The 16,444-nt window shown below is 35.5% G+C and overlaps 2 protein-coding genes and 1 pseudogene across 2 annotated transcripts; 2 read left to right on the forward strand and 1 right to left on the reverse strand.

Moving 5' to 3' along the window:
* Positions 1-1,049: 1,049 nt before the first annotated feature.
* Positions 1,050-1,929, reverse strand: LOC147938378 (uncharacterized). Its single transcript, XM_087465611.1, has 2 exons — positions 1,216-1,929; positions 1,050-1,160 (listed from the first exon to the last, which is right to left on the reverse strand). The coding sequence occupies exons 1-2, from the start codon at positions 1,927-1,929 to the stop codon at positions 1,050-1,052; spliced, it is 825 nt and encodes a 274-aa protein (XP_087321737.1).
* Positions 1,930-9,546: 7,617 nt separating this feature from the next.
* On the forward strand, positions 9,547-10,613 carry LOC104715312 (putative F-box/kelch-repeat protein At3g46050; annotated as a pseudogene).
* Positions 10,614-13,751: 3,138 nt separating this feature from the next.
* LOC104711063 (ras-related protein RABE1c) lies at positions 13,752-16,343 on the forward strand. The gene is made up of 9 exons (XM_010427732.3): positions 13,752-14,070; positions 14,203-14,280; positions 14,505-14,577; positions 14,687-14,787; positions 15,295-15,360; positions 15,463-15,560; positions 15,648-15,710; positions 15,798-15,890; positions 15,993-16,343. Exons 2-9 carry the CDS (start codon positions 14,208-14,210, stop codon positions 16,074-16,076), a joined length of 651 nt encoding a protein of 216 aa, XP_010426034.3. The 5' UTR covers positions 13,752-14,070; positions 14,203-14,207; the 3' UTR covers positions 16,077-16,343.
* The last annotated feature ends 101 nt before the right edge of the window (positions 16,344-16,444 follow it).

Here is a 16,444-nt window from a genome sequence, read left to right on the forward strand (position 1 = left end):
CCGTCTTAAGATAATTATATTAATATGAAAACCGTAACTCAATGTACGGGTGGACTTCTTAATTTACCAATAAATCGTCCATCACAACAGTGGTAGACTTCATAATACACCAATAAATAGTCCATCACAACGGTGATAGAGAACTGAATATACCAATAAATAGTCAATTACAGTAATAGTAGAGAAATGGATATACTAAAAAGTTGTCCACCACACGAATAATATACAAATGGATATACTTAAAAGTTGTCCACCATACGAATAGTAGACAAATGAAAATACCACTAAGTTGTCCATCACATGATTGGTAGACTTATTAGAGTCATAATAATTTGTCCATCACATGATTGGTAGACTAATAAGAGTCATAATATGTTGTCTACCAGACAGTAACACAACCAACTATTTGACCTAAATTTTTTCCCGACTCCCACAACGCAAAAAACACACAACTGTGTAGATAGTAGGCAAAACACCCCAAAATACATTCTAATTCGCATCGAACCAAGTACCTAACCCTATCAAATTAGAATCAACCATCAACTAAACCCTATCAAGTTAAAGTGAGCATGTCGTCCCCCGGTGTGAAAGCAGTTGGTTTCCATCCCTGGTAACTTCAACCGCTGCCTATTCCGCTTGGTTCATTGTGTTTTTCGCTCCCCTGGCCCGCCGGACTGTGTTTCAAGGTTGGATTGCCTTCTCCTTGGGCTCTTGAACTGAATTCAACTACACTGGAATGGATGCCGCTGAGATGCTCAGTTGACTCCTTAACCTTATTTATTTTTGCATGGCCTCTTTGGTCTCATTCTTTTTCTGAGAAAAAGGTTCAAGATTGTTGAGCTTGGCTCACTTCAGCTTCAGAGAAAAAAATTTCCATCCGGGCTGAGAGACCAAACGATCCTGTCTTCATTTCCTCTTTCTCATTTGTTGGAAGTGGTGCGAAGAGAAACATATCTTTTTATGAAACAGCCCTTTTGAAAGCATACCCAAGGCACCCATCCAATCTGAACTGGGTCCAATGCAATGCCCATTTTTTATTAAATCGCTTACTAGAACATGGGTCCTGTTGTGGCCGACTTTGAAACATCGTCCACACTTGCGGATTTTCTTCTGCTTCCCTTTCTGCTTTCCCTGCCATGGGAATCTAACATGTCAATTGTCTATATTGAAAATTTAAACGCCAACATGTAAGTACTAGCATCTTACGTGGTGTACTTCGCCCTGAGATGGAATCCTTCTTTTACGTGGTCTACCACCAGCTCGCTTTGTGTTTGGTGAGTTCACATCAACCTCCGTACATGTTTCTGGGATGTCAGTGTCTTTTTTATTTGGGACTGGCATGATTATACCCTTGTACTTACTCAACCAAGGACCAACAAAGTAACTAGCATCGACCAGTGAGTACTTATCTACTCCCCGCACTTGTGAGGCTGCCAAAGCGTGGCAACAGGGGATCTTGAGGACGTCAAACACCCTGCACGTACAGGTTTTATTCTCCAAATCGACAGTGAATGTACACCCAATTCCATCATTAACCTTGTATATCCATTCACTGGCAGAAAAAACAGCACAATCCACTGATTCTTCTAAGTGGTCTATCAACATGTCCTCTATTTCTGGGGTACATTTGGTTTTCGTTTTATGAGCTTTTGTCCTCCTACAGTGAAACCACCGCATCAACATAGCCCTAATGAGTTCTACCATCGACACGATAGGGTAATCCACCGCCCTAACCATTGCTGCATTTAGGGACTCAGAGATGTTGCTACTCATTACATTGTACTGATTACCAGAGAAGTGTAATAGTGTCCAATGCGATAGACCAATATCTCTAAGATAAGCCGCACAAGCTGGCTTGCAATCCTCAATTTCTTTCCACAAGTACTCGAAATCACCGATTGTGTAGGCCCTCGCAGCTTTTGAAACCATCTTAGCAAGACCACCACAGTGGAATTATGCTTCACATTCCTAAATAGGTGGACTGCACATGCGACATGGTGCGCCAGTGGATATACCATGCCAAGTGCTGAGTAAATGGATGCATGCCTTTCTGACACGAAAACCAAATCTTCCTCATCGGGACAAATTTTTGTAAATGTTTAAAAAACCATACCCAACCACTGTCATTCTATACTTCGGCTACTCCAAAAGCGAGTGGGAATATCTGCATATTCTCATCTTGGCCACTGGCCACAACAAGACATCCTTTGTATTTACCTTTCATAGCTGTACCATCGATTACAATAACTTTTCTCAAATACTGAAACCCACTGATGGAGGCATCAAACGCAAAAAAAAATAAGTATTTAAACTTAGTATCCCCTTTTTTTATCAACTGATGGAGGCATCACAGGTGTGTTTCAAACTTACAGTTTTTATTTCCACATTCAGAGAATTCGGGTGGTTGGTTGCATATACTCGCCACCCGCAGTTCTTGTCCACGCATGATGCAATAACTCTACCTTTGTCAGACTTCCCAATTCTGAATTTAAATAGCCTTTTCATGGCATAAACACACAACGCTTGTCGTAGAGCTCCCTTGCTCTCAAATATTCGACCTATATAAATTGAATCTTCAGCTTTTTTTAGGTCCATGTTTCTCTCATGTCTTGGCGCGCCTTTGACATTATCATGAAAAGGTGGTGCATCTTCCAACAGCAAGGGGTCATCAATGTTAAGAATTGCAGATCTAGCTCTCTGAAACTCCTCATCCCCAATGCTGACCTGCCTTGCAAGAGTTCTTGGTTGTTCTTCCTCGTCGGGCTCATTGATCACACCCTGCCCAAACACATCTAATTCATCACCCATTCTCATTGACGACTCCCCTTGGCGACGCACAACACCATCAACTGTATCTGTCATTAAGTAAGGATCCTAGTCAATAGGATAATCATTGTTAATTCTCTCACTCCACTCGTCGAAATTGTAATCAGGCTCATCCTCAGAAACGGAAACATAACCCTCTGCATCCCTAATATCTTCATCAGTGTTAAATGTATTCGACGCCAAAACTTCCACTTCAACAAGGCTGTCTTCCGTTGACAACTCGGCTTCTGATGCATGTGGCCCACGAGTATATGCCCCGCTTATGACAATATTATTCAGACTTGGAGAATGGTTGTCCACTGAACCCAAAGAACATACATTACTATCACTTGTTCGCCTGTTTGGACAATCCCTGATTTTTTCACCATCATTCTCTATTGTAGTCCGCGTAGAAGAGAACAATGTAGATATATAGTCGTCCATCATAGCAGACTCACTTTGTTGTTCTCTATGTTGCGATGTCTGCCCTTCTTCCCCATTAACAACACCATCAACTCTTACGCCTTTGTTTTCTCCTTTGTCCTGTGTTTCTAATCCCTCCACATACGCCAAGAGGACATCATCGGAGAGGGTTTCTTCTTCCACCCCACACCCAAAAGCCTCCCCAACTTCCTTAACTGTAACGTACAACCTCATCCCAAGAAATTGATTTACTCTCCTTTTCAACAGCGCCAACTCCCCATCGTTGCTGACTATCACAGAAGGTCATAACCACGCTACACTCCTTCATTAAACGAAAAACGGTTTTTTTGGCTGTTTCAAACTCACAGAAACTTGTGTCGTTTCCATATGTGACACATCTTCCCATTTCTCCGTGAGCAGGAATGAATTTCCATTCTCCGTTTTCACAACATACCCATTCGCCGCGAAGAACACACAGGGTTTCTTCCATTTCTTCCTTAAACCCTAGGTCCTGACAAATGAAAACAAAAAAACAAAAATTTAAAATTACACACTTAAGTACTCACGAAATTAAATGACAGAAACTTCTTTAGATCTCCAACCACCGGCATTAATGGCGGACGACTATACCTTCTATGTCTGCTTTGGAGAACAAGACCTAGAACTTCTCCACAGAATTTTTGTCCACCACAACAATACAAATACTCAGGTTCGTTGTTTTCTTACAAATCTCCTCCGCCTCGTTTCCAAAAACAAAAACAAAAAAAAATCCAATAACGTGGAAAATTTTTAGAGCTGGATGCTCTGCAAATTATACAACAAAATCCCCATTATCCAACCCTTTAGCAATAACTACACGTCTTGTCAGTCGCTAATAAGGCGCTCAACAACAGCTAACCAATTACACAATAATACGTGGCATTTCGTCCCGCCAATTTTGAGGGTATAGTAGTAAATGGAGATATATAAAAGTCTTTCTCCGCCAATTTAATTGTACTAAATTATCTTCTACTACTGGCGGACAAGTTCTACATTAAGGATGGACAATTTCAATATTGTATGTTTCATGGACAACTTCTGTTAAGATTAGAACATTACTTACAGTCCACCAATTTGTGGTCGTCCATAATTATTATCGTCCACGAAATTTATACGTTGTCTACAAAATTTTCCACCACGACGTCCACGAAGCGCGTCAAGTCAAACGCCACGCTAACTAATCACACGCCCTTCCCCTCTCCAAGTGCCACCATCGAACGAACGTAATTCAAGGGGCATAGGAGTAAACTGCTACACTGCCATAATTTATGAATATGGCATATTGCAAAAGTTTTTAACAATGTGGCACATTTGGTAAGAAATTCAAAAAATATGGCAAAATTGCTAAAAATCCCTAATTTTTCTTCCTTCTCATGATTTGTGTTATCTTCTTCAAGAACTTGTAGCACTGAGCTTTGATATGACCAGGTTTCCTACAATACCAACAACCAATTACTCTTCTCTTAAAGTTGTCGTGTACAGACGCCTGCCAAGATTTCAGCCGGTTGTCACCTATCTCCTTGCTGACAGACACGTTTTAGACCTTTGATGGAGATATACTTAGACTTGAATCCACAAATTTTGAAGCCAAAGTTTCTCCTTTAACAAACTGAGTAGTTGCACCAGAATCACCTCCATGGTAACCCAAACCCCATCTGACATTACATGTTCTACCAATTGTCAGAATCTTGTCAAGATCCTTTGTTCCTCTGCTCAACATCTTGATGCTTCTTAACTGATCTTCTAAATGTTTTTCTAAATCACAAGACTTTACTTTCTCCAGAGCTAGATCTTCTTCCAAATTTGAAATTTTGCTTACCAAGTCATTCTTCTCTGTGACAAGCCTCTGATTTTCCTTTTTCCTCTGTATCAGATCTTTCCTCAGAGAGTTGATCTGATCATTCAGCAACAATTTAAGTTCTTCTTCTGTTGGCTCAGAGTCCTGATCTGTACAACAAGTTGTTCCATTATCAGACTTTAGTTCCAACTTATCAGCAGCAAGTTTCATTGAGCCACAAAGAGCAACAAACTTTGACCTTTTTGTTTGAGGCTTTTGTGTGTTTTTCTTCCTTTTTGGCGAATGCAGACTCTTGATCCCTTTCTTCCTCACTGAAGGACAATCTGATTTAAAATGACCAAAGCCCTGACAAACATGACACTGAACCTCATTCCTTTTCTGTTTGCTTGTAATCTTCAAACTTTTGTGTTCTTTATTCACCACAAGACTCTCAAGTTCTTCTGTTTTACGAGCCTCTATGTTCTCTTCACTATCACAGACTGAACAAACATCAATCCCTTGTGTGTTGTTTCCTACATCAGACGATAAGTACTGCAACTCATAGCTTAGCAATTGACTGGCTACCTCCTCAAAAGGCATATTGTCTATATCAAGAGCAACATCCATCGCAATTTTCACAGGATGATATCTATGAGCTAAACCCCTCCACAATTTCTTGACCAACTTCCTGTTTTTGTAATTCTTTCCAAGAGCTCTAGCTTTATTCACAATAGCATATATTCTACCACTAAAAGCAATAATGTTCTCAAACTCATACATCCTAAGGTTCTCAAACTCAGAAGCAAGATTATCTAACCTTGTGCGTTTCACACTTGTTGTACCTTCAAAGATATTTTGTAGAATCACCCAAGCCTCTTTAGCAGATGTACAACCTTGAATCAATGAGAACTGATCCCTGCGAACGCCATTAAATATTGCTGAAAGTGTCAGTGAATTGAGTGTGGACAATGCTTTGTCAGATTTTGACCACTCTGTTTTGGGTTTTTCAACAGCCACCTGATTCCCGTCAGAATCTACAACAACAGCCTGTTTCGGCGACTCCCATCCACATTCAACTACTGTCCATGCATCTTCATGAATTCCTTTAATTCTATTCATCATCAACACCTTCCACATTCCATAATGATTTGGATCTAACATCAATAAGTCGTTTGCCATGAATAACATTGATTGTGCCTCCATGTTCTTCTTCCCAAGATCTTCACCCGTTGGTTGAGTTAGACTCTGCACATATGCCCGCTCTGATACCACTTGTTAGTGTAGAAGAGACAAGAGACACACAATTTTTAACGAGGTTCAGCAAATGCCTACGTCCTCAATCTTTGTTGGAAATACTTCTTGAACACAATTACAGTTAGAGTTCAATATTGGACTTACACAACCCTAAGATCTTCTCTTAGCTTGTTCCCAATCTATTTCCAACCCACTAAGAGATCCCTAAGATCAACACAAATGATCTACACCCAAGACTCTCACTTAGAAACAAAACCCTCACCTTTTCTCCCAAAGATGCCAAAAGGCTTACAAGGTTTTTCCTCTTTTTTTTTTACGTTCTCAAGAGATAAGTTTCTAAGTCCTAGACCCTCTATATTTAAGAGATTTCGTGCCTCTCCCAAGGCTATCAACTTTCCTAAATTCAAGAGGAAATATTCCATTTAACTTTATTCTTTGTTAGACGAATATTTCCTAATCCCACTAAATCTTCTAAATATCTTCAAGCTTCCTTTTTCTTCGTGCTTTATCTCCAAGTAATATCCCAAAACGTGTCTTTAAGTATATCTTCAAAACCAAGACATACAGACAAAATCAACAAGCCTCTGATGCTCTTCTGTAGGACAGAGGCTTGAGCATACATCAGATGTCTGTGCCGAGACAGAAGCTTGTGCAGATATATTTTGTACAGCTTCCTAAACTTCATCTTCAACTTGAGCTTGCCCACATACACTTACAGGACCAGCGTGGGAAAAGGTGAAACTCCCATACCCAAGTTCGATCCTCCTCTGTTGCTGTTATTAACACTTTGTTGGGAAGTCTGTCAGGTGGGTTTTGGCCCACTTGATTTACCTGGTAGTCAAAAATGCAGGCAACCTGATTATTTTCAGGCATTAGTCGAAAGCACTCCAAACTTAGATTAAGCAGTGTGGTAATCCAACATTTAAGTGTTGGCGACGAGTATACATAGTAGCACTTTGGTATGTTCCTCCCAAAATTGACCGGATCAGCCGATCGGCTATATCTCAAAAAAAAAAAAAAAGGATCATGCTTAGATTTTGTTGGTGGCACTTAACTTTTTTATATAAATATTTTATGGTTGCTATAATGGGATTCCCTTTAAACTGGCTCTGGGCCTCTGGCTCTTTTAACTAATCGTTTAAAGTTGTTGATAAAAAAAAAATAATAATAAATAAACATGAATACACGAGCTTGGTGACAACTCTTGCGTGGAATAATGTTCCCGTATATACAAAATCAACAATGTGAATAATTTATTATTGTTCCTTTCTTTCAATTTTGTTTCTTACGCAAGTCATTACAGTTGTTTGGTCTGTACGCACACAACCCACTAATAACAATCACAATGCGTAGTTGGTAGATATTTGGTCTGAGCCCAAGCACGAGACCTCAATATACAGTAAAACCTCTATAAATTAATAAGGTCGGGACCATGAAATTTTATTAATTTATAGAGGTTTTAATTTATCGATAAATTAATAATTATTAATTTATCGATAAATTAATAAAATATTAATTTATGAAGAAATTTTTTCATTTTCATAATTTTGAAAATTTTCTATTACAAAATAAAAAACTTTTGTTATCATTCACATTTTTAAAGATTTTTTTTTTAATTTATAATTTTGGCTATCGTAGTAGGATTAATGTCAACTGTTTAATAGATTATCTAGGTAAAAATGATAAATGTTAGAAGTTTAGAGTTTAGAAGAAATTGCTACTACTATTCTTTATGGTAATGATGAAGTCGAAGAAGATATTGCGGTACCTTTAGAACCAGTTACTAAAGAAACAATTATCGCATCTATGACTCTCCATAATTTTTCAATGTGATTTGAGTAGATAACAATAAAAAAGATTAGAGATAAGCTCCAACAAAAATGCAAATTCAAGAATATTCAGAAAACAATAGAATTATATTTCACTAGATTTTCTTAGATAGGCAAACAACAGTAGAGTCATATTTCACTAGATTTTCTTAGATATACATGTATATATATACATGTATATATATATATATATATTAGTTTATTTGATTATTAATTTATGATATTGATGGGATCATATTTTTACATAGGATTTCAAAAAAAATATTATCTTATTATTTTATCGAAATGTGTCATTTTTTACACCAGCCCAATTCGGGACCGGAAGAATTTATTAATTTATAGCGAGTATTAATTTAAAGAGTATTAATTTATAGAGGTTATACTGTATAGAGATGACTTACGTACCGGGGCTAATTTTGTATGACCTTTTTAGTTTACTTTAGTGTATGAATGAATCACTATATATTATTATTATAAAAAAATGAATAGATTCAAATCTAAAACGTGTTAAAGAAAAAAGGATAATTACACGACATTTTTAAGAATATTTCATTAAAAATAAGTCTGGCCAGATGACACTTGTTTTCTTTGTGAAATTTATGGAGAATCAAGACTCAAAAGACCACCTTTTTCGAGATGTCCTTTCATCTATGACATCTCGATATGGTGCCTCTCAAAGCTCTTGTTTCCCATTCATGTGTTTCATTCAACACTTGCCCACGTTTCATCGAGTGGCTCCACTCTCCAACTCACGACAAAACAAATGGCCAACCTAATATTGATAGCGGCTCAAGAAGTGTTATATGCAATTTGGCGTGATAGAACGCTCGTATTTACACTGGTATACGAACTCCGGTGGAAAGGTTAGTCAAAGTCATAGACGTGGTATTTGCAACACATTTTTTTATGCTAAAATGTAAATAGTTCATTGGATAATGAAAACAGTTACAATCCGCTAAATATGGTTACATGGCAAAAAAAAAGTATAAACATGGAAGCATAAGATGATATTTGCAACAGATACTCCGCTAGAAGGCACATGTTGCAGTTCAAAGACTCTCTCAAGTTGTGGTTCTGAGGCTCGTCCTCTTTCTAGTTCATGTTCTGAGACACATCAACATTCCGGATTAAACATGTGCCTCAAAATTTCGGTTGATGTCGCTTTAGGCACCTTTTATTTCTTCACTGACGTAATCGTCCCACTTATGAATTATATAACCAGACATTTTATCAAAAGAAACACAATCCAAAAATATATAGTAAAGATCTCATATAGTTTTCTAAATTTTAGAAAAGCTTCCGAAGGCATTTTACCTTAGTCGCGTAGTAAAAAAAAAAAAAAAACACAATGCTATTTATTGTGAAGGTAACAAAGGCACAGAAACCCTAGATCGAAAACCTAAGAAGACATAGACGACGAAAGAGATGAATAAATCATCAGACTCTCCTCCGACGTCGTTCTCTTCGTTACCGGACGGCATCGTTCTCAACTGTTTGGCTCGTGTCTCGAGATTCCATTATCCAACCCTATCCATAGTCGCCAAGTGTTTCCGATCGCTCCTCGCCTCCCGTGAGTTCCACGTAACACGATCTCGCATCGGAATAACCGAGAGTGTCCTCTATGTCTGCTTAGACCTGTATAGGATGAGCTATACTCCTCGATGGTACATAGTTTCCCCGGTTACCAAACAGAAACTTAAACCCATCCTTTCGTATCCTTGTCAATCATCAACAACCGTTGTATCAATCGGTTCAGAGATTTACATGATCGGAGGCTTCACGAAGCGTAAGAGTAGCAGGAGAGTGCTAGTACTCGATTGTCGATCCCATGAATGGCGTACACTCCCCGAGATGCGTGTACCCCGAGAAAATGCAGCAGCTGATGTAATCGATGGTAAGATCTACGTGATTGGAGGCTCTAGTTCCAACGATATCGAGGATTGGGGAGAGGTTTATGATCCAAAGACCCAAACGTGGGAGCCAAATTGCCTACAACACTAGATCTCACCATTCAAATGAGTGTGGTTCCAGGTAGATTGGTAATGGGTGGGAAAGTTTATGACATGAATGGATTGGAGCTTAAGTTTCAGAAAAATATTTGCTTGGTGGAGATAGATAACATGATATGCCAAACGATGGTTTTGGATGGGGTGTTAGTTTGGTATGAACCAAATGGAAATCTTGGGTGGTGTCAGGTTGATGGACTTGAAGGACTGCCCGGTAATCCAACTTTTCCTGATTATCTAACTTCGGTGGCCAAATCCGATCGAGGAAGAAGAGTAACAGTTTGGTGGGAGTCGGCGGTGTTCCATCGTCTAGGTTCCAAACCGATCAAGGAATGTAAAACAGAGATTTGGTGTGCAGAGATTTCATTTGAGAGACGCGGTTTTGGAAAGCTTTGGGGACTTGTTGAATGGTCTAAGAATGTTTTTACTAAGAATGAGTATCCTTGTAATATATGTGACCCTCTTTCTGATTCTTTGTGAATTATGCCATTGTGAGATATTGATCAATGGGAGTTTATGTTAAACGTCTTTTGAGCGAGAGTATTAAATTCTTTTGTGTAGAACATCTTGAGTATATTAAGACAACGAACGAAATTATGTTGGTGTGTTTTATACTATTATATATATGCAGTTGCGTAAGAACATAAACATCAACATTACTACTAGCCAGTGAAAGAGTTTATCGTTGAGTTGGTAATACTCACCTGAACTCTATGAAAGTCGTTGCCTCTCTCACCATTCTTTATTTTCTTAATTTTGAGCAAGTTATATCACTATTTGGTATTTTGGTTCTAAAAGTTGGTAAACAAAATTAACGACAACTTGGCAAAGAATATAAAAGATGATTAAATAGGTACATAAGTTAATGTATCATGTGGATAGAGCATAAATCAGATGTGGAAAATTTTGTTATGTTGTAGACGAGAGCAGAGATGGACCAATAAAGCATCTACTAGGGAAACAACCCGCACATAGTGCAGATAAATCAATTCAAATAAAATTGTTATGAGTAAAATTATTATTTGAGATCTAAGATTTGTTTGTATAAAACAAAATGTGTAACTAATTTTTTTTTTTATTATTCAAATTTGCGATTATTTGTATAAAAATATATTTCACCCGTGAAATATTTGAATGTAGAAAAAAATTTTAACGTGGTGGAAAAATTTGCATGAACTTTATTTTAAGAAAATATGAATAATTATCAATTAAAAAAAATAATTTGTTGTTTTATAAAGAATAGTAATATAGATTCAAATTAAATGGCTACAAATAGTTTTAATTTATGTAATGAATTTTGATTTAAATCTATAGTGGCATAGATGTAATTAGTATAATTAATGAGGGTTATTTGCTAAAATGAGCTTTGAACTCTCTGACGACGACACATCAGCATTTTTTCAAGAATGCTTCTCTATTAATATATAAGGGATACTAGTATTTTTGCAGCAAAGTTTTTACATTTAATGCATCGACTTTAATATTAGTTACCAAAACTTCAATATTAATTATAGACTAGGATTTACCCCGTGGTACACCACGGGTCCATTTTTTTTTATTTTTATAAATCAATAACCCCATGCATTCTGAAGAAATTAACAATCAAATGTTTATAACAAATAAATCAAAATTTAAGTTATATTTATGTGTTAGTTTTGTTTAGTGTAAGATTATATAATTGTATTTGACTATTAATTATAGGATTTAACCCACAGTTTACCGCAAAATAATTTGTTCTCTATATTATCATAAATTACTCAATTTAATATATCTAATATTCTAATATTAATAATGTTAGCAAAATAATGAAATGATAAATTATCTGTGTAACACCAAATTAATGATAATTAAATTTATATTCATATTGATCCAAATCATTCGCACAATATAATTTCATTGTGTGTTATTTTAACTTTTAATTGTAAATATTCATTATATAAATAACTCAAATGTAAAATAATATATATCTGGAAATACTTGTTTGGTTACAAAAATCCTAAAACAATTTTTAAAATATATATACGTTTATGAAAATTCAAATCACATCATATGCTGAAAGAAATCTAAAATTTTAATGACTTTATGTATTAAATAGTAATTCAAATAATTAAATATAAGATTAAATAAAAGTGAAAGGAGAATTCTATTTTAATATAACATATTGCTTTAAATTAGGTAGATAGATTTTAGGAAATTAATATTATCAAATAAGGAAATGATTGTGTTTGGTTGTAAGGATTGTAGAGAATTTAGTTGGGACTTGTTTGGATACAAAGATAAGAGAGGATGACACAAAAATGTTAAGATAGATAAGTTTTATAAAAATAAGAAAATCTTTTTACCTCATTCAAACATAAATATATGATTCTCTTTCAGTTTTATTTGAATTTATATTTAAATTATCTTGAATTATTCTATACATTTAGTTAATAAAAATTGTGATTTTTTTCTGCATATGATGTAATACAAAATTTTTAAAACGGACATATATTACTCAATAGATGAATAGAAAAATACGGGTACAATATCCCACATCGTCTAAAAAAATTGGACAATGGTTCAGAGTCATACTATAAAAAAGACAAAAATGATTCTGAATACAAATAAGTAGAAAACTTGATTTATCAGGTATTCAAACTTTAAAAACTTTTATTTGGTTTATTCCGGTTCTTTATTTTAAAGATTTTTAAAAGGTTAAATATGAAAAATATTTAAAACTTTTAAAAAGTTAAATATGAGAAATATTATACCGTAGATACACAATAAATATTAAAAATTAAGATGATATAGTGTGAGTTAAAATATCTCGGGACGGGGTTATATAGCATGACGGGTTTTATCAATATTTATATAAATTAGAAAATATCATTAATTCGGTATTACACGGGTAAAACATCATTTCATTATTTTGTTAACACTATCGGTATCAGAGAATAAACATATCTAATTAAATTGATTAAATAAATATTATATAAAAATAAATTATATTGCGGTATTATATGTTATTTAACAATTATTATATAATTATAACATATTTAACCAACAAATACAACTTATAATTTAAATATTTTAGTTATAAATAATTTTGTCGCGCGGTATACCGCGGGTCCTAATCTAGTTATGGAACATTTTCAAACCAATTATAACAACAGTACCTACATAATCCAATTAAAAAATAGTGAATATCAGAGTATGTTACTAGGTTGTGTTGTTATAATTGGACATTTTAAAAATTTAGAATGAAGATTTTTTTCGAACCAAATAAAAACTATCAAGCGATTATATATATATATATATATATATGTTAAACAATAGTGAATACATTACAAATGCAAAAGAAAATTTTAAAATATTTAGGTTATATCTCTATTAAGATAATATACAATATAATTTAGTGTAATGTAACAATATAATATATTTGTATTATCTATAGTTTTTACAACTTCCTAGAAATGTATTTATAGCTAATAAAAAATTAAGAAATAGACCATTTTAGAATTAGTATGACTTTGTAGTTTGTATATAGAGATAATATTTTTTAAACAATGATTTATCAGATTTTTTTTTTTTTTTTTTTTTGTGTGACAATTTATCAGATTATAATATTATTCTTTTAGTCCAGCTAATTGATTTGGATATAAAGTAATTAACAAAAGGCCCATAAGGCTTCGTGCCTTCTATAGGCCCTCCCCAAAGTACCTCTTCTCTCTCTCTTTTTGTGCGCACACTCTCTCCTTCGGTTCCAATTACTAACGTGCGCAGTGTATCCTATCGTGCACACGAAGACGAAGAAGAAGAAGACGAAGTAAAATAGAAGAAGCCGGGAAATATCTGAAAAAGCTAAATCAGGACTGGCGCATTTTAGCCGTCCGCCATAACCTTCGCTCCTCTCCGATTACATCGGTTTCTTCATCTTCTCTCTCTCTCTCCCTCTCCGGTACGTGGTCTTCTCCATTACGCAGCCGATTCATTCGATTTCTTCCTCTTTTTTGTTTGATCTAATTCGATTTCGATGAAACTAAGATTTACAGTTTTGTGATCTTTGAATTTTTTTTTTGGTTTCCTTTAGATTCAATGGCTGCTCCACCTGCTAGAGCCAGAGCTGATTACGATTATCTCATTAAGCTTCTTCTGATTGGAGATAGCGGTACGTTCGTTGATCTGAAAACCTCTTCGATCGTAGTGGATCCGTTGAACTTTTCCTGAATCGATTCGTTTTTTGATTGTTGAATCGATCTATACACTGTGATGATTTTGATTTTTGTTTGTGATGAGATCGTTGTGTGGACTTGGTGATACAGATTTGATCGGTCTTTGTATTTTAGAGATCTCTCTGTAAACCTAATGGTATGTTTTTTATTGTTGTTGTAGGTGTTGGTAAAAGTTGTCTTCTTCTACGTTTCTCTGATGGATCTTTCACCACTAGCTTCATTACCACCATTGGGTTTGTGTTCTCTCGGTTTATGGGATAAATTTGAATTCAGTGATGTATGTGTTGATTTTGTTCCTTGACGTTTTACTTACAGAGTATTTTTTTGTTTGCCTTGATGTAGCATTGACTTTAAGATAAGAACGATTGAGCTTGATGGCAAACGTATCAAGCTTCAGATTTGGGACACAGCTGGTCAAGAACGGTTTAGGACTATCACTACTGGTGAGTTTTGTTTGGTGAATGGGTACTTAAGCAGTAACCATCCTATTATGAAGCAAATTTGATTGATTCTCAAGGAGATGAACACCTAGTAAATTTATGTGTGCTGTTAGAGGGAATGTATTTTTGCAGTGCCACTTGACTGATTTGCTTTGTTTGGCTGATTACTTTTCTAGGTCTTGTATAGTTCTTGTTGTTCTATTTCAGAACTCTATACTTCATCTTTTTGTATAAACTCTGTTTGATGAGCTCTGTATTTAGCATTCTCAAGTCAAGTTAGAAAGATTGTCGAGATGAGATTGACGACAAACACCTAATATGTAGTGTTAGATAGCCACTTATAGGTAAAGGGGATGTATTTGTGCAATGTCACTTTACTGATTTGCTTTCTTTAGCTGATTCCTTTCGTAGGTATTGTATAGTTGGTATTGTTGGAATATTTGGGCAGTTAATATTGATCTGTTTCCGTTACACCAGTTTGAAGATTCTTTTTCTCTTGCAATTTCGCAGCTTATTACCGCGGGGCAATGGGCATTTTGCTGGTGTATGATGTCACAGACGAGTCATCCTTCAACAGTAAAACTCTCTCCATCAAGTTTTTTCACTTACTGGTTTCTATAAAACTCCTTAAACTGAAATGATCATCTCTTTTTACACACAAGCTTAACGTAATTGCAGACATTAGGAACTGGATTCGTAATATCGAACAGCATGCTTCAGATAATGTTAACAAGATCTTGGTAGGGAATAAGGCTGACATGGATGAAAGCAAGAGGGTATGAATCACCACAACCTTTATCCCTGTTCATTATTCACGGCTAATCCTGATAATAATAGCTTCTTGGTTCTGTCACAATTTTCAGGCAGTACCTACAGCAAAGGGTCAGGCTCTTGCTGATGAGTATGGAATCAAGTTCTTCGAAACAGTAAGTCTAACAATGCTCTCAATCATCGAAACTAGATAGGTAGTGTACACATTGCTTACACATCTAGCTATATATATGTTGTCGCAGAGTGCCAAGACAAACCTAAACGTGGAAGAAGTTTTCTTCTCAATAGGGAGGGACATTAAGCAGAGGCTTTCAGACACCGACTCGAGGGCAGAGGTTTGTTACATCTCTCTCTCTCATCTCTTTCTACATCTTTGCGCTTTTACTCGTGCAACTATCTGAAACATATTTGTTTCATGTGTCTGTCCTCAATTGCAGCCTGCAACTATCAAGATTAGCCAAACAGACCAGGCAGCTGGAGCCGGGCAGGCAACACAGAAGTCTGCATGCTGTGGAACTTAGAAGTTGAAAGTCTTAAAAGTGAAGTTTAAGTCTTAAAAAAAAAAGTTTGAGTTGAAGTGAAAGAAAACAAACTAAGATATCTCGTTGGGTGCTTCTGTAATTTTTGTTTTATTCCAACACTTCTGATTCGTTCTTAAATTGTCCTTCTTATTTGTACGAAGGTTTAATCGAAACTTGTATTTTTCTTTTCTGTTACTGATTTTTTTATGAAGGTGACTGAATTGTTATGTTGGTTATCACTTTTCTCTATATAATCCTCTTTGTTCTTATGTTTCTCTTGCTTTCACTTTTATCAAGTCTTGAAACAACACTTCTAAGGGAAACACAACCATTTTTACTCAAAATACAAACATATTAAGATAAAATAA

This window comes from Camelina sativa, chromosome 9, assembly GCF_030686135.1.
Source record: "Camelina sativa cultivar CO46 ecotype springtype chromosome 9, ASM3068613v1".
NCBI lineage: Eukaryota > Viridiplantae > Streptophyta > Magnoliopsida > Brassicales > Brassicaceae > Camelina > Camelina sativa.